The 20,601-nt window shown below is 42.2% G+C and overlaps 1 protein-coding gene across 1 annotated transcript in view; it reads right to left on the bottom strand.

Moving 5' to 3' along the window:
- kdm6a (lysine (K)-specific demethylase 6A) overlaps nucleotides 1-20,601 on the bottom strand; it is a 65,556-nt gene that overhangs the window by 36,841 nt on the left and 8,114 nt on the right. The window contains 3 exon segments of the mRNA XM_080038388.1: nucleotides 1,317-1,371; nucleotides 9,332-9,452; nucleotides 15,262-15,320. Coding sequence (XP_079894514.1) covers nucleotides 1,317-1,371; nucleotides 9,332-9,452; nucleotides 15,262-15,320 — 235 coding nt within the window.

The raw sequence follows: 20,601 nt of genomic DNA on the forward strand, positions 1-20,601 counted from the left end.
TTTACAGTAGGATATATAAGGAGACTGAGGTGGGAACCCTGTACCTTGTAGGGGGGTCCGGGGGAATGCTCCCCCGGAAGAAAAAAATGCAACCTTTTAAAGTAAAATTCATCAATCTGGTGTACTTTGAGAAGAAAATTGCTGGGCCCATTATCTCATAATCCGTATATGAACCAAATGGTTTCCACAATCTTTTTTTCTATTTTCGCAGGGAGCATGCACAAGCATTATTTATTAAAAAAAAAAAAAAAAAAAGTGGGGGCCCCACACTGGGTCTTGAAACGGGCCCCGAGATCGTTGAGACCGCCCCTGCCCGCTGCACTTTCTCTCTGCCCGGCCCCGCTCGCCCCTCCATTGAGAATGCATTAGTTGGCGCAACAAACGCCTCGGCCCGTGTGAAACGGCCTTAACTAGGCTACTGAACGAAGGAAACAGCTGGTGAAAAAAAGAGAACAATTCTGGGAAAAACAGGACGGGTGGCAACACTAGTAGGCACATTAACACGGTAAAATAATAATACTGCGGCTGCTTGAACGCTCCGATGACTCGGAGAGAATTTTTTTTTAACTTCCCTACAGACGCTCTGACTGACTGATGTCACCGCCCCTCAATGACAAACACTGTTCCTGATTGGCCAAATGACCGTCAAAGCTCATATGATAGGAGTTAACATCCGTCAATCATAGTTTGTCACTATGGTCACTCCATGTCCATGCTCCGCTCCACACACACAGTGCTGGCCATCAGACCCCCCCCCCCCCCCTCCCCTCCAAAAAATATTTTCTCAACGGATCTCCACGAATCACATAGATGGCCAATTTCGATTCCAAAACGGCGAATTTCGCCGAAAGGTGACGAGTTTGCATGCCTGAACTATGACACTTTCAAGATGGCGGCACTAGGCCTTGGTCCAAAATATGCAGAAATATGGACATATATGAGACCCGTTCTAAGGGGAAAAATAATAATTCTAAAAAATAAATTCAGCTATTATGCACTAAATTAAACGTACTTATGGATATTATAATTATTTTCTACAAAATCTGCTAGGAAATAAAACCCCAAATTCTACACACTGCAGGTTTAAATAACAGATATTGATCGATACAAAAATGTCACAGACAAGCTCCACCTCCACCACCTAATACATTATATCACACATTGGGAGCAGCATATGTGTCATACGCACATTAACAACTACAGCAGCAGTCATTGGCAATGAAATCCTAAAGTCCCAGGCTCCGTAAACAATGCAATACAGAAGAAAAACTTTAAACAGAAACACGAAAGCATACGATTAGAACAGTAATACTCACTTTCAGCTTTGGACAAAGTGCAGAGATTGGAGTCGACCAAAGCCAGCTGAAAATGCTGCAGAGAGAGAGAGAGAGAGAGAGAGAGAGAGAGAGAGAGAGAGAGGGGGGGGAGAAAGAGAGAGAGCGAGAGAGAGAGAGAGAGAGAGAGAGAGAGAGAGAGAAAAAAGGGCATTTTAATATCAACGGAAAGACAAATTTTGACATAATCTGCAAAGAGAAAAATGTAGCTGCAGGAAGAATTTAACGATAAAGGTTGTCTGATGGCCCGGTGGGAGGAAGACAGCATGTTGGGTGAGTGAGTAAATCTAGCAACCGACTTGCCAGAATTTTTTTTTTTAAGTATAAGATGGTGTATGGTGCTAGTAACACACACACACACACACACACACACACACACACACACACACACACACACACACACACACACACACACACACACACACACACACACACACACACACACACACACACACACACACACACACACACACACACACACACACACACACACACACACACACACACACACACACACACACACACACACACACACACACACACACACACACACACACACACACACACACACACACACACACACACACACAGAGAGAGAGAGAACTTTCTGCACCAAGTTATGGATATGCGGTATCGTAAATAATACCAAAAAAAGTATCGGAAATCTGAACAACAGATATTAGTTTCTCCGCGGGGCTTAAGGTGCGTTTTACACCCAGCTGGTGCGTTCGGCCCCCCAGAGTATCACGTCAACAGATCCACGTATAAGGTTATGGATGAACTCCGGTGACCGTAACGTGAGACAGAGGCGGATAGCTGAAGGGGATAAAACAGGAGATATTATTGTCCCTGGATGAATTCTCTCTTCTCTCCAATCAAAATGCAAAGTCCCTCTCTAAATGTGACACCGGTATCAGGTGGAAAGATATATAGATACAGCTCTGGAAAAAATTAAGAGACCACTCCAAATGTTCAGTGTCTCTTGTTTTACTCTTTAGAGGCATATGTTTGAGTAGAATGAACATTTTGGTTTTATAATATAAACTACTGACAACATTTCTACCAAATTCCAATACATTTTTTGTCATTAAAGAGCATTTTCAATAAGTAATATAGAGATGAAGATTGAAGAAAAATCCAGACTGGTCTCTTAATTTTTTCCGGATGTGTATAGGGGCGGGGCGGCTGTGGTGAAGTGTGTAGGGCGGTCGTCCACTGGGTTACATGGTCGGTGGTTGGATCCCCCGTCTCCCCGCCACATGTCCAAGTGTCCCTGGGCAAAGAGACACTGAACCCTAAACTGCTCCTGATAGTTAGCTTGCACCCTGCGTGGTAGCTGCTGCTGCTATCGGTGTATGAATGTGGAGTGAGTGAGTGAGTGAGTGAGTGAGTGAGTGAGTGAGTGAGTGAGTGAGTGAGTGAGTGAGTGAGAGAGAGTGATCATGTAATGGCATCCTATCCCCTCATCTGAACTATAGACAGCATGATTGGAGCAGATGTCTACAGAAGCTTACACTGGTTGCTAAGGCGCGGCACACTCCCCGACAACATTTCAATCAGGGTCAATTAAAAGATTAGTGTCCAAGTCCATCACACATAGACACAGATATAAAACACTATGGTTGCGTTCCGAATCGCATACTTTCTACTATATAGTATGTAGAAAAAAGATTTAGGATGTCCCGATTCTTGTGGCCAGATTTAGGATGGTTAGAAGTACCCGGATGTCCTACTTCATGCGGCCAAGATTGTTAGTGTTGAAAACTGCATCCTATTTGGGCGATTCTGACCCACAATCCAGTGCGCACGTGAAGTGACGTCACATCGACGAAGCCTCCATATGAAAACAAACAGGGATGCGACGGATATAAAAGCAAGAGGCAAGATCAAGGCGCAATGTTATGATGAAATAAGAGAGTAAAGTATGTCCCAATAGTATGCCTACTGCATCCTAACTAGATTATTTTTATCGTCGGATGTAGTATGTAGAATAGAAAAAAGAAAGAGTATGCGATTCGGAAAGCAACCTAGGCTTCAGGCTTTCTCCTGATCCGTGACAGTGATTCTGGAGAACGCTTGATGACAAAATGACTCTTTTTTTTCAAATCAAAATCAGTGAATATCTCCTCATGTTCCGTTACCTGTCCGTACTTTGTGTGCGTTCAAAACCAAATTCGGTGCTAAAATAAACAGCCTAGGCTCTGTAAAGGGGCATGTTGATAGGCTAGCGACAGTGGGCTATCTTCAGTGGGCTACCTTTTGTTTACATATCAGTGTACAGAGCCAGGCTGTGAATTAACAATGGATTTTTATTCAAAAGCACAGATCGGAGAGGAGATATTCACAGATTTTGACAAAGTCATTTTGACCACTACCTCCATATTTAAACCTGCAGTGTGTAGAATTTTGGGTTTTATTTCCTAGCAGATTTTGTAGAAAGTAATTATAATATCCATAAGTACATTTAATTTAGTGCATAATAGCTGAAAAAAATGTTTTGAATAATTTTTTTTTTCCTTAGAAAGGGTCTCATATATGTCCATATTTCTGCATATTTTGGACCAAGGCCTAGTGCCGCCATCTTGAAAGTGTCATAGTTGGAATGCCATCAGGTGCATTGTTTAAAATGTAGAATTGTTCTTGTCCTTGAAGGCCACTGTAGCTTCTGTTATTATTCGAAAGGCTTGGGGTTACCCAGGGAGCGTTGCATTCTAGAACTTTGTAGAACTTTCTTGATGATGTCATATTACACACTGCACCTTTAAAGACATCCACACAATTATATTCCTTCCCTTGTATGTTGCCAAGCTACCAATACATTGACCTTATGCATTATTGATGCCTTGTGTGAACACTAGTGATGCTCCAGGGCAAATACTAGCAGTTGGACTGGAAAGTCTCATCTCATAATATTCTTAGGATATTGATTATGCACAAGTATAACATTTCAAACGATGTAATGCTTCAACAGTATAACATTATTCAGTCTCAAGTAAAGGATTCGTTTTCTTTAGTGCAATTTCAGAATTTCCTTCAGTCAATAAAAGTATCTATCTATGTATCATCAATATATATCTATCTATCTATCTATCTGTCCATGTATCTATCTATCTATCCATCTATCTATCCATCTATCCATCCATCCAAAACAAGCAAGGTCTCTGATCTTTGAAATCTACATCCGATTACTCGAGGCACCCTTAGGTTAGCTTCAAGGTGACAAGTTGTATAGCAGCCACACGCACACATACACACACACACACACACACACACACACACACACACACACACACACAGACAGACAGACAGACAGACAGACAGACAGACAGACAGACAGACAGACAGACAGACAGACAGACAGACAGACAGACAGACAGACAGACAGACAGACAGACAGACAGACAGACAGACAGACAGACAGACAGACAGACAGACAGACAGACAGACAGACAGACAGACAGACAGACAGACAGACAGACAGACAGACAGACAGACAGACAGACAGACAGACAGACACACACACACACACACACACACACACACACACACAGACACACAGACAGATTAAAAAAGGCACCACCAGTGTGTGTGTGTGTCCCTTTAACTGGGTCAGTTAAAACTGCACATGAGAACCTAGCACACACACCATTTATAGAACAGCGTGTGGCGTATTCCAGCGATCAATCGGAGTGAAATGATGCAACCTTATAGAGAAATACCACTAACTGACATCTCTCTCTCTCACACACACACACACACACACACACACACACACACACACTCTCTCTTAAGGGATAAAACCTGTAGGCTAGCAGCATCAGCAGCTACACAGACGGTCAATGTCAGTCAGATAAAAATCAAGAAGCGTTTCTTAGCATGCTTCGCCGAGGGCCAGTGGCGCTTCAACCACACACACACACCCTCTCTCTAGCACACACACACACTATCACACACACCCTCTCTCTAGCACACACACACACACACTCTCTCTAGCACACACACACACACACGCACAGGGGACTCCTTTTAAAGCCATGAGCCACAAAACATCACACACACAGCCACAGTCACAGCCAAGAATAGATGCCTTAATTTTACTAGAACACACACACACACGCACACACACATTACCTAGATGGCTGGCAGACCACACTCCCTCTTCATCCTTCTGTCTCTCTCTCCGTCTGTCTCTCTCTCCGTTCCTTGTATTTCACACTTGCTCTACAACCACCAGGCAGATAATGCAGCAGGATCGTCAGCTTGGCATTCCTCCTCCCTCCCCATGTCTAGCCTGCCTAACTCTCTCTCTATTTCTCCCTCCCTCTCTATTTCTGCCTAACTCTCTATCTCTCTCTCCTTCTCCTGCTCTCTCTCTTCCTCTTTTTTTCCTCGTTCTATCCCTCCCTCCCTCTCTCTCTCTCTCTCTCTCTCTCTCTCTCTCCTGGTGTCACTGATTACTATTCAGCAGATGGTTGCAGTGGAGAGTGCAGAGATGACACACAATACCTCAAACACACACACACACACTCTGTACTTCTATCTTTGTGAGGACACTCATTGACATAATGCATTCCCTAGCCCCTTACCCTAACCCTAACCATCAAAACTAAATGCCTAACCCCAACTCTTACACTAACCCTAACATAAACCTAATTCATACCTGAACCTTAAAACCTAGTGTTAACCCTCAAACAGCCCTTTAAAGGCCTGTCCTTAAAACCTAGTGTTCACCCTCAAACAGCCCTTTAAAGGCCTGTCCTTAAAACCTAGTGTTAACCCTCAAACAGCCCTTTAAAGGCCTGTCCTTAAAGGCCAGGACACACCAGCCCGATAATCGCCGTTGTCAAAAAAAAAGACGAATCTGTTTGGTGTGTGCCGTGACGTCGGCCGACGTAGAGGTCGTCGGGCTTGTTTTGAGCCTGTCGGCCGCCGATTGGACATGTTCAATCGGCGGCCGACCGTCTTTCATTTGGAGCAATTTGATTGGTGGAGGGCTAGCGAATCAGTGAAGCCCGGAAGTGAGGCGGGTAGCACAAACAGCTAACAACAGCTAGCCATCGTTTTAATGTGTTTGTTCGTTTTGTTTTGCGCGCTGACTCACTATAAATATCACAATACAATACTATGACAACACATGGGTTACGATACGATATATATCACGATACATTGCGATACTATGCATATTGTGATATATCGCAATAATTCACATATTAAAATATAAAAACTGCTGTAATACAGATCTGGGTGGTCGTAATACATCAGATCACATTACGTTGTTAATTCAGTGTACAAATTGAGTCAAAACAATGTAATACGAAATTTAATTCAAAATTCAAAACCTGGCCAATCAAGGCAACAGCCGTAAATATTGGTTCTTGGAGCTGACGATACAGATATCCCAAAAATAAATATGACGATATATTGCCATTTAGATTTTTTTATTTATTTATTTATTTTTTAAAGGGTGCTACGAGGAACTTTTAAATATTTTTGAAACAGTAATACCACTACCGCTTTTGTCCAAAGGGGAGTTCTAGAATTAACACAAACTGAAAGTTCCTCAGAGCACCTTTAAGCACAGCCCTAGCAGTTACTAATTATACCAATGTGCAGTGGCCCACTCTTAATTAGGCAACATAACATACATGCTAAGAAAATACTTGCCATCTTTCAATAATCAACCCTTGAATAAGCTCCGTCTCTACACATCATTTGCAGCATTCAATGTCATTTCTAACTAGGTATTTTTTTAGGCATTTATTTATTTGCACACACTCAACACACTCAACAAATACATTAACACATGTAAAGATTAAAAGAGTATGTGCTGGAGAGGTCAGAAACCCCGAATGGGCTTATCGAGTGACCTCACCAGGTTACATATAAACAAAAAAAATATATATAAAAAAAAAATATATATATATAAAAAGAAAACAATGACCAAAACCAAGCAAACAAAACAAAACAAAAAACATCACGACCCACAAACGAATAAACTGCATCTAAATAAAAAGAAAAGAAAACTCAAAAGAAAAAAAACAATATTTCTCTCTCTGTGTGTCTGTCTCTGTGTGTCTGTCCTACCTTTATTCAATCTCTGCCTCTCCAAAACGTGCACCCAGCCCTCTCTGTAGATAACTGGGGCAGTCATGTGTGCACCGGCCGGGTGTGTGTGTGTGTGAAATTCAGTCTATGTATGTGTGTGTGTGTGTGTATGTGTGTGTGTGTGTGTGTGTGTGTGTGTGTATGTGTGAAGATCTGTGTGTGTGGAGATCAGTCAGTGTGTGTGTGTGTGTGTGTGTAGTTCTGTCAGTGTGTGTGTGTGTGTAGTTCTGTCAGTGTGTGTGTGTGGAGAACAGTCAGAGTGTGTGTGTGTGTATGTGTGTGTGTGTGTTTTACTGGCAATGCGCCAAGACCCAGTGAGTACGTGCAGCACGTGCAGCCTACTTAGCCCGACACTGAACCACCAGCAGCACACACACACACACGCACACACGCACACACACACACACACACACACTTATGTATTTACAATCCATTATATTCTAGACACAGTTATGAATTTAATTGTGAAAGGCGTGGTGTAATTCAAGTATATTTATATAGAGTCATTACCATGAACTGTAATGTGACTGTATTGCTCTTGCTATACGTACACACTACCTGTGTGAAACTGTTTCGTTTGTCTCACACATTAATACAGAATCAAAACAACAATAACGTGGTCTTCTAGAATTGGTAATCCAATCACATGTAGCTTTATTTCAAACTGTTCTCTCTTCCGGAATCCAGATGAATTCTATGTGGTTACAATAAATAATAAAAATTTAAATGTAAGTTAAAAAGGTGCACTGTGTAATATGACATCATCAAGAAAGTTCGAGAAAGATCTAGAATGCAACGCTCCCTGGGTAACCCCACCCCTTTAGAATAATAACAGAAGCTACAGTGGCCTTCAAGGACAAGAACAATTCTAAATTTTAAACAATGCACCTGATGACATTCCAAAAACATGGATGCCTCCATAAGACTTGCCTGCTCAATGCACAAAATGTAATATTAATATTTGTAATTCTGCGCTCAGGAGGATAATTCAGATTATTGGCAGAGGTGATTTTACACCAATGAGGACATATTTATGAATGAGGATATTGATTTTAACCAATACATTACTTAAAATGTTACACAGTGTCCCTTTAAAAAAAAAAAAAAAAAACTGCCTGATAAAAGCTACAGTGAGCGAGTGTCTGGCGTGGGACAAAGCACCGGATCATATGTCAGTCCGTTCATAAAGAGGATCAGCCAAACCAGACAACAATACATCCATAGGCTCCACTCACAAAGCTTTTAGTTAGGGACCAGACCATACAGGTGTACAGGAGAAAGACAGGCAGGCAGACAAAGAGACAGACAGAGAGATAGACAGACAGACAGACAGACAGACAGACAGACAGACAGACAGACAGACAGACAAGATAGATGATCCCCCAAGCTTTTGTTAAAGTAGCTACGAAGATCTTTTAAATATTTCTGAAACAGTCTAATTTTTCCCTCTGATGATCATAAATGACATGTAACAGCAAACGAGACCATCAGTGCAAAGAATGCTATTTTTATATAGTTTTTCTTAATGCCTTTGTCATGGGTATACGCTCACCCAGGAACAACAGCTGGTGTAGTAAAAACACTACCGCTTTAGTTATTATAAAATCACTATTAAAAATATAATGAATGAGGTTTTTCTTCCCTCAGTCTTCCCTCAGTCTTCCCTTGGCCCAGCTGTCCTGTTAATCCTAACCCTACATTTTACCATGTGTGATGTCACACTAGTAAAATGTAGGGTTAGACAGTGAGACCATAAAACACTCTTTCTGCCTTTTCTCAGGCTAGGATGAACCGATTTCTAAAATGTTTGCACATTTATACTCCATAGGATCTCAGAGTTCAATACACCTTCATATTTCCACCGGTGAAGTAGGTCTTTAATGTGTTTGTACCTTTAGACTGGACTGGTAGTCTGTGTTGACCTTGAACATGAGTCCCAGTCTGAGGTGAATCTCTTTGGACCGAGAGAAACCGGGATCGATGTAAAGCACCTCCTGGAAAGCCTTGATCGCCCTGGAAACAACACACAGAAAGGGAGCACATGTTTAAAACAAATATAACATTTTCCTTGACATGACAAAATAGGAATACAAAAGGTGTGTGTGGAAAGCCTTGATCGCCCTGGAAACAAAAACACAGAGACACAGAGTGAGGATCAGTGAAAGTACATCGTTTTCTACAGAAAAAAAAGACTACATATGCAGCTCTTTTCCCTGGTTTTTCGCAGACTCAAAAGCGCTTTACATTGTTTTGTACACATTCACCCATTCACACACCGACAGCAGCAAAAAACACACATGGACACAGAGGTTGGTTTAGTAAAAATAGAAAGTTTTCCTTTCTATGCCCTATTTTGTCATATATTGCATATTTGTCAAAATAATAAAATTCTACAGATATTTAGGACAATGCATAATAGCAAAAAAAATTAATTATAAAAAAAAAAAAAAAAACACTCTTTTTTGAAAGATAATTTTTTGGTATTTTCAAGCTTTATTAGACAGTACAGAGTTGAAATGTGGAGACAGAGGCAGAGAGAGAGAGAGAGAGAGAGAGGGGGGGGGGGGGATGACCTGCAGTAAAGGTCCACGGGTCGGATTTGAACCCGCGACCACTGCAACGAAGGCTGGAGCCAATATGGTACACGCTCTATCCACTACACCACCAGAACGACCCAACACACACACACTTCCGTATCGAACAAAATTATATAATGTGTTTTTGTTTAGTTTTTTAAACAGTGGATGAGATGAGATGAACCTTTATAGCTCCGAGGGGAATTTGTCTTGCATTTGGGAAAATTTAAAAAACATATAAGCAGCACAGACAGCACATATAAGTACAAGTACATACAGACTCAGACAATGACAGACAAACTGACAGACTAATACAAACATACAATAAACATAAACATTCAAAGTGCATAGTGCATGCTTTAGGATGGCTCTCTACCTGAATTTAAACCTGCAGAGTGTAGAATTTTGTTTGTTATTTCCAAGCAGACTTTGTAGAAAATTATTATAATATCCATAAGTACGTTTAATTTAGTGCATAATAGCTGAGAAAAAAAATTTAGAATAATTTTTTTCCCCTTAGAAAGGATCTCATATATGTCCATATTTCTCCGTACCTTGGACCAAGGCATTGACGCCGCCATGTTGGAAGCGTCATAGTTGGAATGTCATCGGGTGCATTGTTTAAAATTTAGAATTGTTCTTGTCCTTGAAGGCCACTGTAGCTTCTGTTATTATTCAAAAGGGGTGGGGTTACCCAGGGAGCGTTGTATTCTAGAACTTTGTAGAATTTTCCCGAACTTTCTTGATGATGTCATATTACACACTGCACCTTTAACCTGTTAATCATGAGCGTATGATTGGTTTAGAGCTAAAAATTATGAAATACTGACGTCATAATACCAATAACCTTCCTGCTCCTCTTAAAGGTGCAGTGTGTAATATGACATAATCAAGAAAGTTCTACAAAGTTCTAGAATGCAACGCTCCCTGGGTAAACCCTTTAGAATAATAACAGAAGCTACAGTGGCCTTCAAGGACAAGAACAATTCTACATTTTAAACAATGCACCTGATGACATTCCAACTATGACACTTTCAAGATGGCGGCACAAGGCCTTGGTCCAAAATATGCAGAAATATGGAGATATACGAGACCCTTTCTAAGGGAAAAAAAAATTAAAAAAATGTTTTTCAGCTATTATGCACCAAGTTAAATGTACTTATGGATATTATAATTACTTTCTACAAAATCTGCTAGGAAATAAAACCCACAATTCTACACACTGCAGCTTTAACAATGTTAGAACTGTTCTACTGAGACAAGACTGAATTAAAAATAAAACACAATTTTTCCAATTGAACCAGCAATCGCCTGCTGTCAGCATGAAGCCATTCTACACAAACACACACATGCAGTACATACACACACTACAGACACACAATCTGCAGACGCATACACACACACACACTACAGACACACACACACATGGAGTACATACACACACACACACAGTACATACACACACACTAGAGACACACACACATGCAGTACATACACACACACACACACACACACTACAGACACACACACACACACACACTCTGCAGACGCATACACACAGACACACTACAGACACGTGTACACACACAATCTCTCTCTAACTCACAGACAGAGAGAGAGAGAGAGACACACACAAAAACGCACTATATCTGACACACACAATCTCTGCCTCTCTCACACACACACACACACACACACACAGAGACAGACAGTCTCTCTCTCTCTCTCTCTCTCTCACACAGACAGAGACTCCCTCTGAACTCATTGCCCCGTCCCCCTCCCTCCCTCCCTCTCCCTCTCTCTCTCTCTCTCTCCCTCTCTCCCTCCCTCCCTCCCCCCTCTCCCTCCCTCTCCCCCTCTCTCTCTCTCTCCCTCCCCCTGTGCGTTCACCCTTTCCTCGCTGGCTGACAGAACACCAAGTGAACGCTTCAGTACAATAGTCTGTGACACAGCCTAAGGCCCACTGAGGCCAAGACTTTTTACTTTCGGTTCAATTTTTTTTAAAGGGACACTGTAACATTTTAAGTACTTTTTTTAGCTAAAATCAATATCCTCATTCATAAGTATGTCCTCATTGGTGTAAAATCACCTCTGCCAATAATCTGAATTATCCTCCTGAGCGCAGAATTACAAATATTAATATTACATTTTGTACATTGAGCGGGCAAGTCGTATGGAGGAATCCATGTTTTTGGAATGTCATCAGGTGCAATGTTTAGAATTTAGAATTGTTCTTGTCCTTGAAGGCCACTGTAGCTTCTGTTATTATTCAAAAGGGGTTGGGGTTACCCAGGGAGCGTTGCATTCTAGAACTTTCTAGATGATGTCATATTACACAGTGCCCCTTTAATGTAATTACCGACTCAATGACAGATTTTCAACTCGTGTTCAAATCGACTAAAAACTAGATATCGGAAAATACCTTGGAAATGGGATGATCCAAATTTACTCTACATAAAAACGTGCATGTAGGGGGTGCCCTTAGCTCAGTTGGTAGGGCGCCCCCCCCCCCACGGGCCTCGGCCAGCAGCGGACCCGGGTTTGATTCCAGCCCGCGGTCGTTCTCTGCATGTCACTCCCCTCTCTGCCCCATTTCAACTCTGTCTCTACACTATCAATAAAGCATAGAAATAATAAAAAACGTGCATTTAATTTCTGAACTAATATTTTCTTTGGGTGAAGCTTGTGGTTGGGTGGATTTTGTAACAACCATTGAACAGCCTTTCCTTAACTCCGCTACACACTGGAACTGACAGACTGGACAGTTGAGCCGCTCTCAGATTGACAGCTCAGCATTCCTCTGAGCCGCGAGTTAACGGTGACGTAATCCATCCTCCAGAGCCACACACACACACAGTCTCTCTCACTCACACACACACACAGTCTCTCTCACACACACACACACACACAGTCAGTCAGTCAGTCAGTCTCTCTCTCTCTCTCTCTCTCTCTCTCACACACACACACAGTCTCTAACTCTCACACACACACAACCACCGGAGGCCTTCAAGGTCAAGGATGAGGGGTGTGTGTGTGTGCGTGTGCGTGTGTGAGGGTGTACATAGCAAGCATACCACTTTTTATCGGCGTCTGAATCTCACACATTCACACACACACACACACACACATACACACACACACACACACCTCCCTCGGCCAGACAAAACCACCGTAGGCCTTCAAGGTCAAGGGTGGGTGTGTATGTGTGTGTGTGTGTGTGTGGGTGGGTGGGTGTGAGGGTGTACATAGCAAGCATACCACCTTTTATCGGCGTCTGAATCACACACACTCTCTCACACACACACACACACACACACACACACACACACACACTGTAGACGACTGAAATATTGAGTTTTTACCAGCGTAATTGAAAGAAAGTTCCAAAAGCATTGGGGCAGCGTTGGCGTTGTCATTGTAAGTCCTAGCTGTTGTTTAAAGGAATACTTCACCCATACGGAACCGGCGTTCTATCATTATAAAATCACTATTATAATATAATGAATGAGGTTTTTCTTCCCTCAGTCTTCCCTTGGCCCAGCTGTCCTGTTAATCCTAACCCTACATTTTTACCATTTGTGATGTCACATTAGTAAAATGTAGGGTTAGACAGTGAGACCTTAAAAATGTTCTGCCTTTTCTCAAGGCTAGGATGAACCGATTTCTAACATATTTGCACATTTATACCAGTGTTTCCCCTAGATTTTTTTTTAGGCCCGGTGGTAAGAGCTGATAAAGAGTATGCGCGCCGCGTGCCTTCCAGATTTCTAGAAGAGATTGACCAAAACGAACCCCATTTGGGATGAGCCTCTTTTGACAGCCCATTAAAAATGAGGGCATAGGGTTATGCTTTCACATTCATCAGTACGTTTGTACATGTGGTGTTTCTCACAGGATTTAGATCAGGATAGATGCTGCTGGGTGAGAATGGACCTTCAATCTAGGGGGATCTGGGGGCATGCCCCAGCAGAAGAAAACCTTATCCTTTTAAAGTTAAATACATCAATCTGGTGCACTTTGAGAGGTGAAATCTGATTAATTCTGTGCTCTGTAAACAACTGTCATATGTCCTGCCTATAACTATTTTCTGTAATAATTTGGAGACACAAGCCACGTAAACTATTGAAGAAAAACACGTGGATTTCAATTAAAAAAAACAATAACACTCAGATCTAATATAGACAGCCCCTGTCTAAGACTCATTTCTGGAATAATCTGAATCACCTCACCTTGAAGCTAGCCTACTGAAACATTTTTTTTATTTATTTGTTATGCAAATAGCCTTGTTGAAAATTAATTAATTAGCATAGGCTACACATCATGATTAGCCTATCAACATGTGTGCTACATAAGGCAACTTCCCTATTCCGACCATTATATTTCATCTAGCCTATTTCTCAATTTAAAACATAAAAATAAAGTAGGCCTAGCATTGAAAATACAAAAAAATAAAGCTTGTAGGCCTACTATGGCCTGCTGTTTTCAAGATAACTTAACAGTTAAAACAATAAATAAATTAATATGTCCCCTGAAAATAAATGAATGCTTTTCTGAGAAGAATGCCAAAGGCAGTAGCAGTGTGGCACTTCTGTAAACTTACTGAAACGAGTGCATGCCGTTTTTTCTGCGCTGTCTCTGCTGTTGATACAGATTGGGTGTGTTGCCACGGCGACGTAGCGATTTTAACTTTCTAAGTTTTGCTCAGCACTTTTTCCTGTTCAACGTCCCTGTTACTGAGTCCTTAATATCTCCATAGAGCAGGCGCTGGTTTTATTTTCGCCACTAGTTCAGCGTTTGCTTGCTAGTCATGCTCCTGCTCATTGGCTTCCATGTCTAACAAGTGCGCACCGAATGCACACGCGCATCGCGCCGAGCGCATACACACACCATGACACACACGCAGACACACAGATCAGCTGATGATCAAACGAGAGGTTGTAAAGACAGGCGCACACGAGGGGTAGACCGACAGTGCCGCGTAGACGCAAATGATTATTACGGAATCAATTTTTATTTTTATTTTTTTTCTCAGGCTGCTGTTGGTAATGGTAGGGGAAACACTGTATACTACACAGGATCTCAGCTGTCCTGTTAATCCTAACCCTACATTTTACCGATTTCTGCACATTTTTAATACACCTTCATATTTCTACCGGTGAAGTAGGTCTTAAACTACCATATAATCATTATAAAACAGGCCGGCGCCAAGATGCAATGCAGTGAGAATGATTGTTGAAGCCACTTACCACTGAAATGAGTTGTAATGGAAGTAGACCATGCCAAGGCCGTATAAAAAGGCAGCATTCTGGAGAGGGGAAAAATGTTGGAAAATTGTTACAAACTGCGGCATACAAACAGGTTATTAAGCACATTAAAAGCTGCAGTGTGTAGAATTTTGGGTTTTATTTCCAAGCTGATTTTGTAGAAAATAATTATAATATCCATAAGTACATTTAATTTAGTGCATAATAGCTGAAAAAAAAATGTTGAATAATTTTTTTCCCCCTTAGAAAGGGTCTCATATATGTCCATATTTCTGCATATTTTGGACCAAGGCCTAGCGCCGCCATCGTGAAAGTGTCATAGTTGGAATGTCATCAGGTGCATTGTTTAAAATGTAGAATTGTTCTTGTCCTTGAAGGCCACTGTAGCTTCTGTTATTATTCTAAAGGGTTGGGGTTACCCAGGGAGCGTTGCATTCTAGAACTTTGTAGAACTGTCTTGATGATGTCATATTACACACTGCACCTTTAATAATCACTGCCCAACATCAGCCCTTATAGCCTCCATAGTAGGGACGCACAGACTGCACATTTGTCAGCCGATACAAAAAAAAGTGTTTGGAAATTGCTAAAAAAAACTGCGGCATTTAAAGCTGGGGTGGGGGATTTGGGGAGAAAATAGCAGTTGGGATAGAGATTCGAATCCAAATACCTCAACCGCTCCACTTGTTCTCTTTGGTCCCTCCCCTATGGTCCCTCCCTGACACGCTCTACACCAACAACGTCGGTGCCAAAGTGAATGGACAGTCCCAACAGCCAATAAGAACAGATAATCGGAGCCTTGCTCTGATTGGTCAAAGTGTACAGCTCATGTTAACTTTGACCAATCAGAAATCACATACCCCAGCTTTAAACTCTTAGGCACATTGTAATCATCATTGATCATTGCCTATAACCTTCATAGTATCAAGGAACTTCCAATAACATTATGTTTGTTGTGATCTGCTACCTGTCCATACCGTGTATGCTGAAAAAAAAATCCAGTGTTAATACACAGCCTAGGCTCTGTAAACTGGTATGGTGTTAGCTATGGTGGGCCTCTTTTTTTTTAAATACCCCTTGTTTACATAAAAGTTTACAGAGCCTAGGCTATGTATTAACACTTGTTTTTTTTCTTCAAGCGCACACACAGTACAGACAGGTAGCGGATCATGAGGAGATATTCACTGATTTTGACAACAAGCGTTTTCCAGAATCACTGTTATGTGTGTGGTAGTGACAATAGTGTGAAGTTGTTCAGGTGCTCCGGTGGTGTAGTGGATAGAGCGCGTACCATATTGGCTCCGGCCTTCGTTGCAGTGGTCGCGGGTTCAAATCCGACCCGTGGACCTTTTACTGCAGGTCATCCCCCCCCCCCCCTCTCTCTCTCTCTGTCTGTCTCCCCATTTCAACTCTGTACTGTCTAATAAAGCTTAAAATGCCAAAAAAAAAAATCTTAAAAAGAAAAAAAAACAGTGTGAAGTTGCACACAGCTGAGAGCCACCTAGAGACACACACACACACACACTAAAGGCAGTGTAACTCCATCGGTTGACCCTATTTGTTCGATATTTGGTCAATACACACAATCAAGTCATGTGTTTGATTAGTGTGACTGGTACACGAGGGTCACGCCACAGATCATCAGTAAAACAATTGACCCAACAACATTAACCCCGAGTCAGACACTGCACTAAGGAGATCCTAAAGCCCAGTTCAGACCAAAGATTCGCCTTGCAACTGCTCGCAACTCGCAACTTTTTATTTTTTTATTTAAACCTTTATTTTTCCAGGAACAGTTTTTATTTACAATATTGATCTGGTCCAAGAGGCCCCACCAGGAGTAAAGGTACAAATAACAAATACACAAGCGTTAGACTCACTTAGACAAATATACAACAGATATACAAATGCACTTATGCCTATGTACAGAAAGAACATAGAAAACACAAAAACACTAAAAACTAGTCTGGACGGGCGTAGAGGTCTGGACAGGGTGTAATAAATAACTGGGTGCAACTCCTTGCGACAAGACGGTTAAGAAGTTCTGAAACTGGACCTTGCGATTTGACATGTTGAATCTTCTGCGACTCTTTGCAACGGCTTGCAACGAGCAGTTAGCTTCACACCGCTGCGATTTCTCCCCTGCGACGTTCTAAAACCGTCTCGTCGCAAGCAGTTGCAAGGCGAATCTTTGGTCTGAACTGGGCTTAAATACACTAATACATCTTGCAGCCCTCATACTAAGTTGTACATTAAAAAGGTGTAGTCAGTGATTCTGGAGAACGCTTCTCGTTAAAATCACTTTGTGTCAAAATCAGTGAATATCTCCTCACCTGACTGTTTGCTGCAGTGTAAAGAAATCCAGAGTTAATGCACAGCCTAGTAGGGTCTGTAAACTGGTAAGTAAACAAAAAGGGGGCCCACCGTAGCTATGGCAACATGCCCGTTTACAGATCCTAGGCTGTGTATTATCACTAGATTCTTTTTAACGAATGTTTAAATTTTGGGTTCACAACTTCCAGGGACCATCACACAGTGTAAAGGCCATTTCACACTCCTGGCACCGCGGCTTCACTTTGCGCTCCCCGTGTGAAATGACGGGCGGAGGAGCGCGATTGTGATTTTTTTCAACCACCGCGACAAAAAGATAAACAGTTCTCAACTATTCCAACGTCTCCTACGAGCGCGCACATGAGTTCGACGAGCACGGAAGAGACAGATCGACGGGAGTGTGCCCGCTTGAGACAGACAGACAGACGGACGGACGGACGGACAGACAGACAGACAGACAGACAGACAGACAGACAGACAGACAGACAGACAGGCAGACAGACACACAGGAGTGCGCCCGCTTGTTGTGCCGCCTGACAGAAATCTGCGCCTTCTCTCTGCCCGCTCGCCTCTCCATTGAGAATGCATTGCCTCCCGTGTGAAACGCCCTTAAAAAGTGTCTCATAAAGTGTGTCCGTTATCTGTCAGACTGAGCGGTATTATTGTTCTAGGGCGCGTCAGGTTGTGCAATGACTGTCTGTTGATTGAACGGTTAACACTCTTCAATGTAAATGTATGTTCAGCGAGCAGAGACATGTAAATCACCTCCAGTCAACCAACTGTAACACTCGTGTCTGGAAATGCAGCCAAACTAAACAAGCTGCTGACACCTCAATGCATAACACAGACTAAACATTGACAGAGCATGAAGGAGGAGGCTGGGGTTGGGCGTTACATTTGTGTCACAGTGATCTCTTGGCTCCAGACTAACTGTCTCGCTCAACTGCCTCTTGCAAATAACCAGTCAAGGAAAGCAGTGTCAAAGTGGTGTGGAATTAGCCTGGACCTACCCAGACCATCGTACTTCATTTCATTTGTACAGAAGGTCTGGAATCGCTCAATTGACAAACGTTAACTCACTTCAAGGCGGGGTGTCTGTTGAAGTTTAAATCTATTGGATCTGCCCAGTGCCACTCTGGATCTGCCAACCAATCGCATAACGTTTTGGTCGTGATGTTATGTCATGCGTCGGCTTCTGACTACAACTGAAATTGGCGCACGACCTCAACGTCATTGTTCTCAGCCACTCCCTCTGTTCACTGATTGGTCATGCAAAAATATATCCTGAGAAAACCCGCTAATATACCGCAGACCCAGACTGACTACTGAAGGGAAATGACAATTGAGTGGAAGTAGGTAGGCGGGCGGTGCCAGGCTAGTGGGGAAGGGGCTTCGAGGGCAAGAAGACCTCAGTATAATGACTGGGAAAACTAAACCTGAGAAAAATTATGTTAATATTATTTTTCTGTTAAAATCTGTGTCTCATACAGGTGCATCTAAACAAACTTGCACTGAACAGTTTGTAAAACACAAACAACAGGCACAACCAGAGTGAACAGCGTCTTTCTCTCCACACATCAACACATTACAGATACAATGTTTTCATAATTCATTTAAAAAGGTGCAGTGTGTAATATGACATCATCAAGAAAGTTCTACAAAGTTCTAGAATGCAACGCTCCCTGGGTAACCCCGCCCCTTTAGAATAATAACAGAAGCTACAGTGGCCTTCGAGGACAAGAACAATTCTAAATTTTAAACAATGCACCTGATGACATTCCAACCAACATGGATGCCTCCATAAGACTTGCCTGCTCAATGTACAAAATGTGATATTAATATTTATACCATAGTCTGTGTGAATACTCTATTCTGATTGGCTGGAGTACATTCCATGGGTGTGGATTAACTTCTGATGTATGGACACCTAGATGGAACTGTTTACATTCTGTCCACTGCGTCGCCGGCTCGCCGCTGATTAAACTGTGTTGATAAGGGATTTGGGATTTATAAAGCCTAAAATATCCTGCCGTGCAATAGCCTCTGGACACCACAGGATGGCGCTCGAGTCGTAACACAAGAGCTGTAGTAACGATAGTAGTACAATAAAGTGGCTAAACTTAATGTCCTCTGGTTAAACGTCAATGGTTATCTCGTTAAAAAGGTGAGTAAGACCCCTGTTTAATTTGACAAAAGGTTTGTAACTGAGTTTACATGTGTTTAGCCACCAAAGACCGGCTTCACTGTCTATCTGGACATAGGCTACTGCTGTCAGTCAGTCACTGCCTCACGTAACTTCAGGCTGTAGCCCGTAATACACATGTTCGCCAGTCACATTCTCCGTGAAATGCGTTATTTATTTTGGGGGAAATGCTTTGTTAGCTCGGTGGAACTGTTGTTAAACATGTTGGGTGATTACATTTACTGTTTGTACAGCGTGCGCAATGTTTTTTGACTTTGTATATTGCTAGCATAACAGTAGGTCTGTGGCTAACAGCTGCCGCAGTCTCCCGTTGCTCGTATTATCCCCGGTCCGACTTCCCAGTACAATTTGAACGCACCGTTAAAGCCAAATTATGTCGTTGCCAGGTCGTATCCTTGGTTGTTCCTATTGACTGGAGTACTGAACTACGTTTTCATTACATAAGAACCTTATGGGTTTGCAATGGGTATTCCAGTTATTATACGGGGTCTCGGGCGTTGCTGTGGAAACAAGTTGTTATTCGTTCGAAACAAATCTAGTTTCGTTCAAAAAAAATCTAATTTGATCGCAAAAAGGCATGAAAATATAACTGATTGGTCTAATTATTATTTTTATTAGTAGGTGACTATGGTATAAGCGGGTTAATGCCCTTCGAGGTGTCCAGGTATCAGGGATTAATGGACTTCGTGAAGGCAACTGTCCTCCGCTGCGCGTCGGACAGTTCTCGCCTCCACGGTGTCCATTAACTCCTGATACCTGGACACCTCGTCGGGCATTAACCCTTACTT

This window comes from Ammodytes marinus (genome assembly GCF_949987685.1).
Source record: "Ammodytes marinus genome assembly, chromosome: 12".
Lineage (NCBI taxonomy): Eukaryota > Metazoa > Chordata > Actinopteri > Uranoscopiformes > Ammodytidae > Ammodytes > Ammodytes marinus.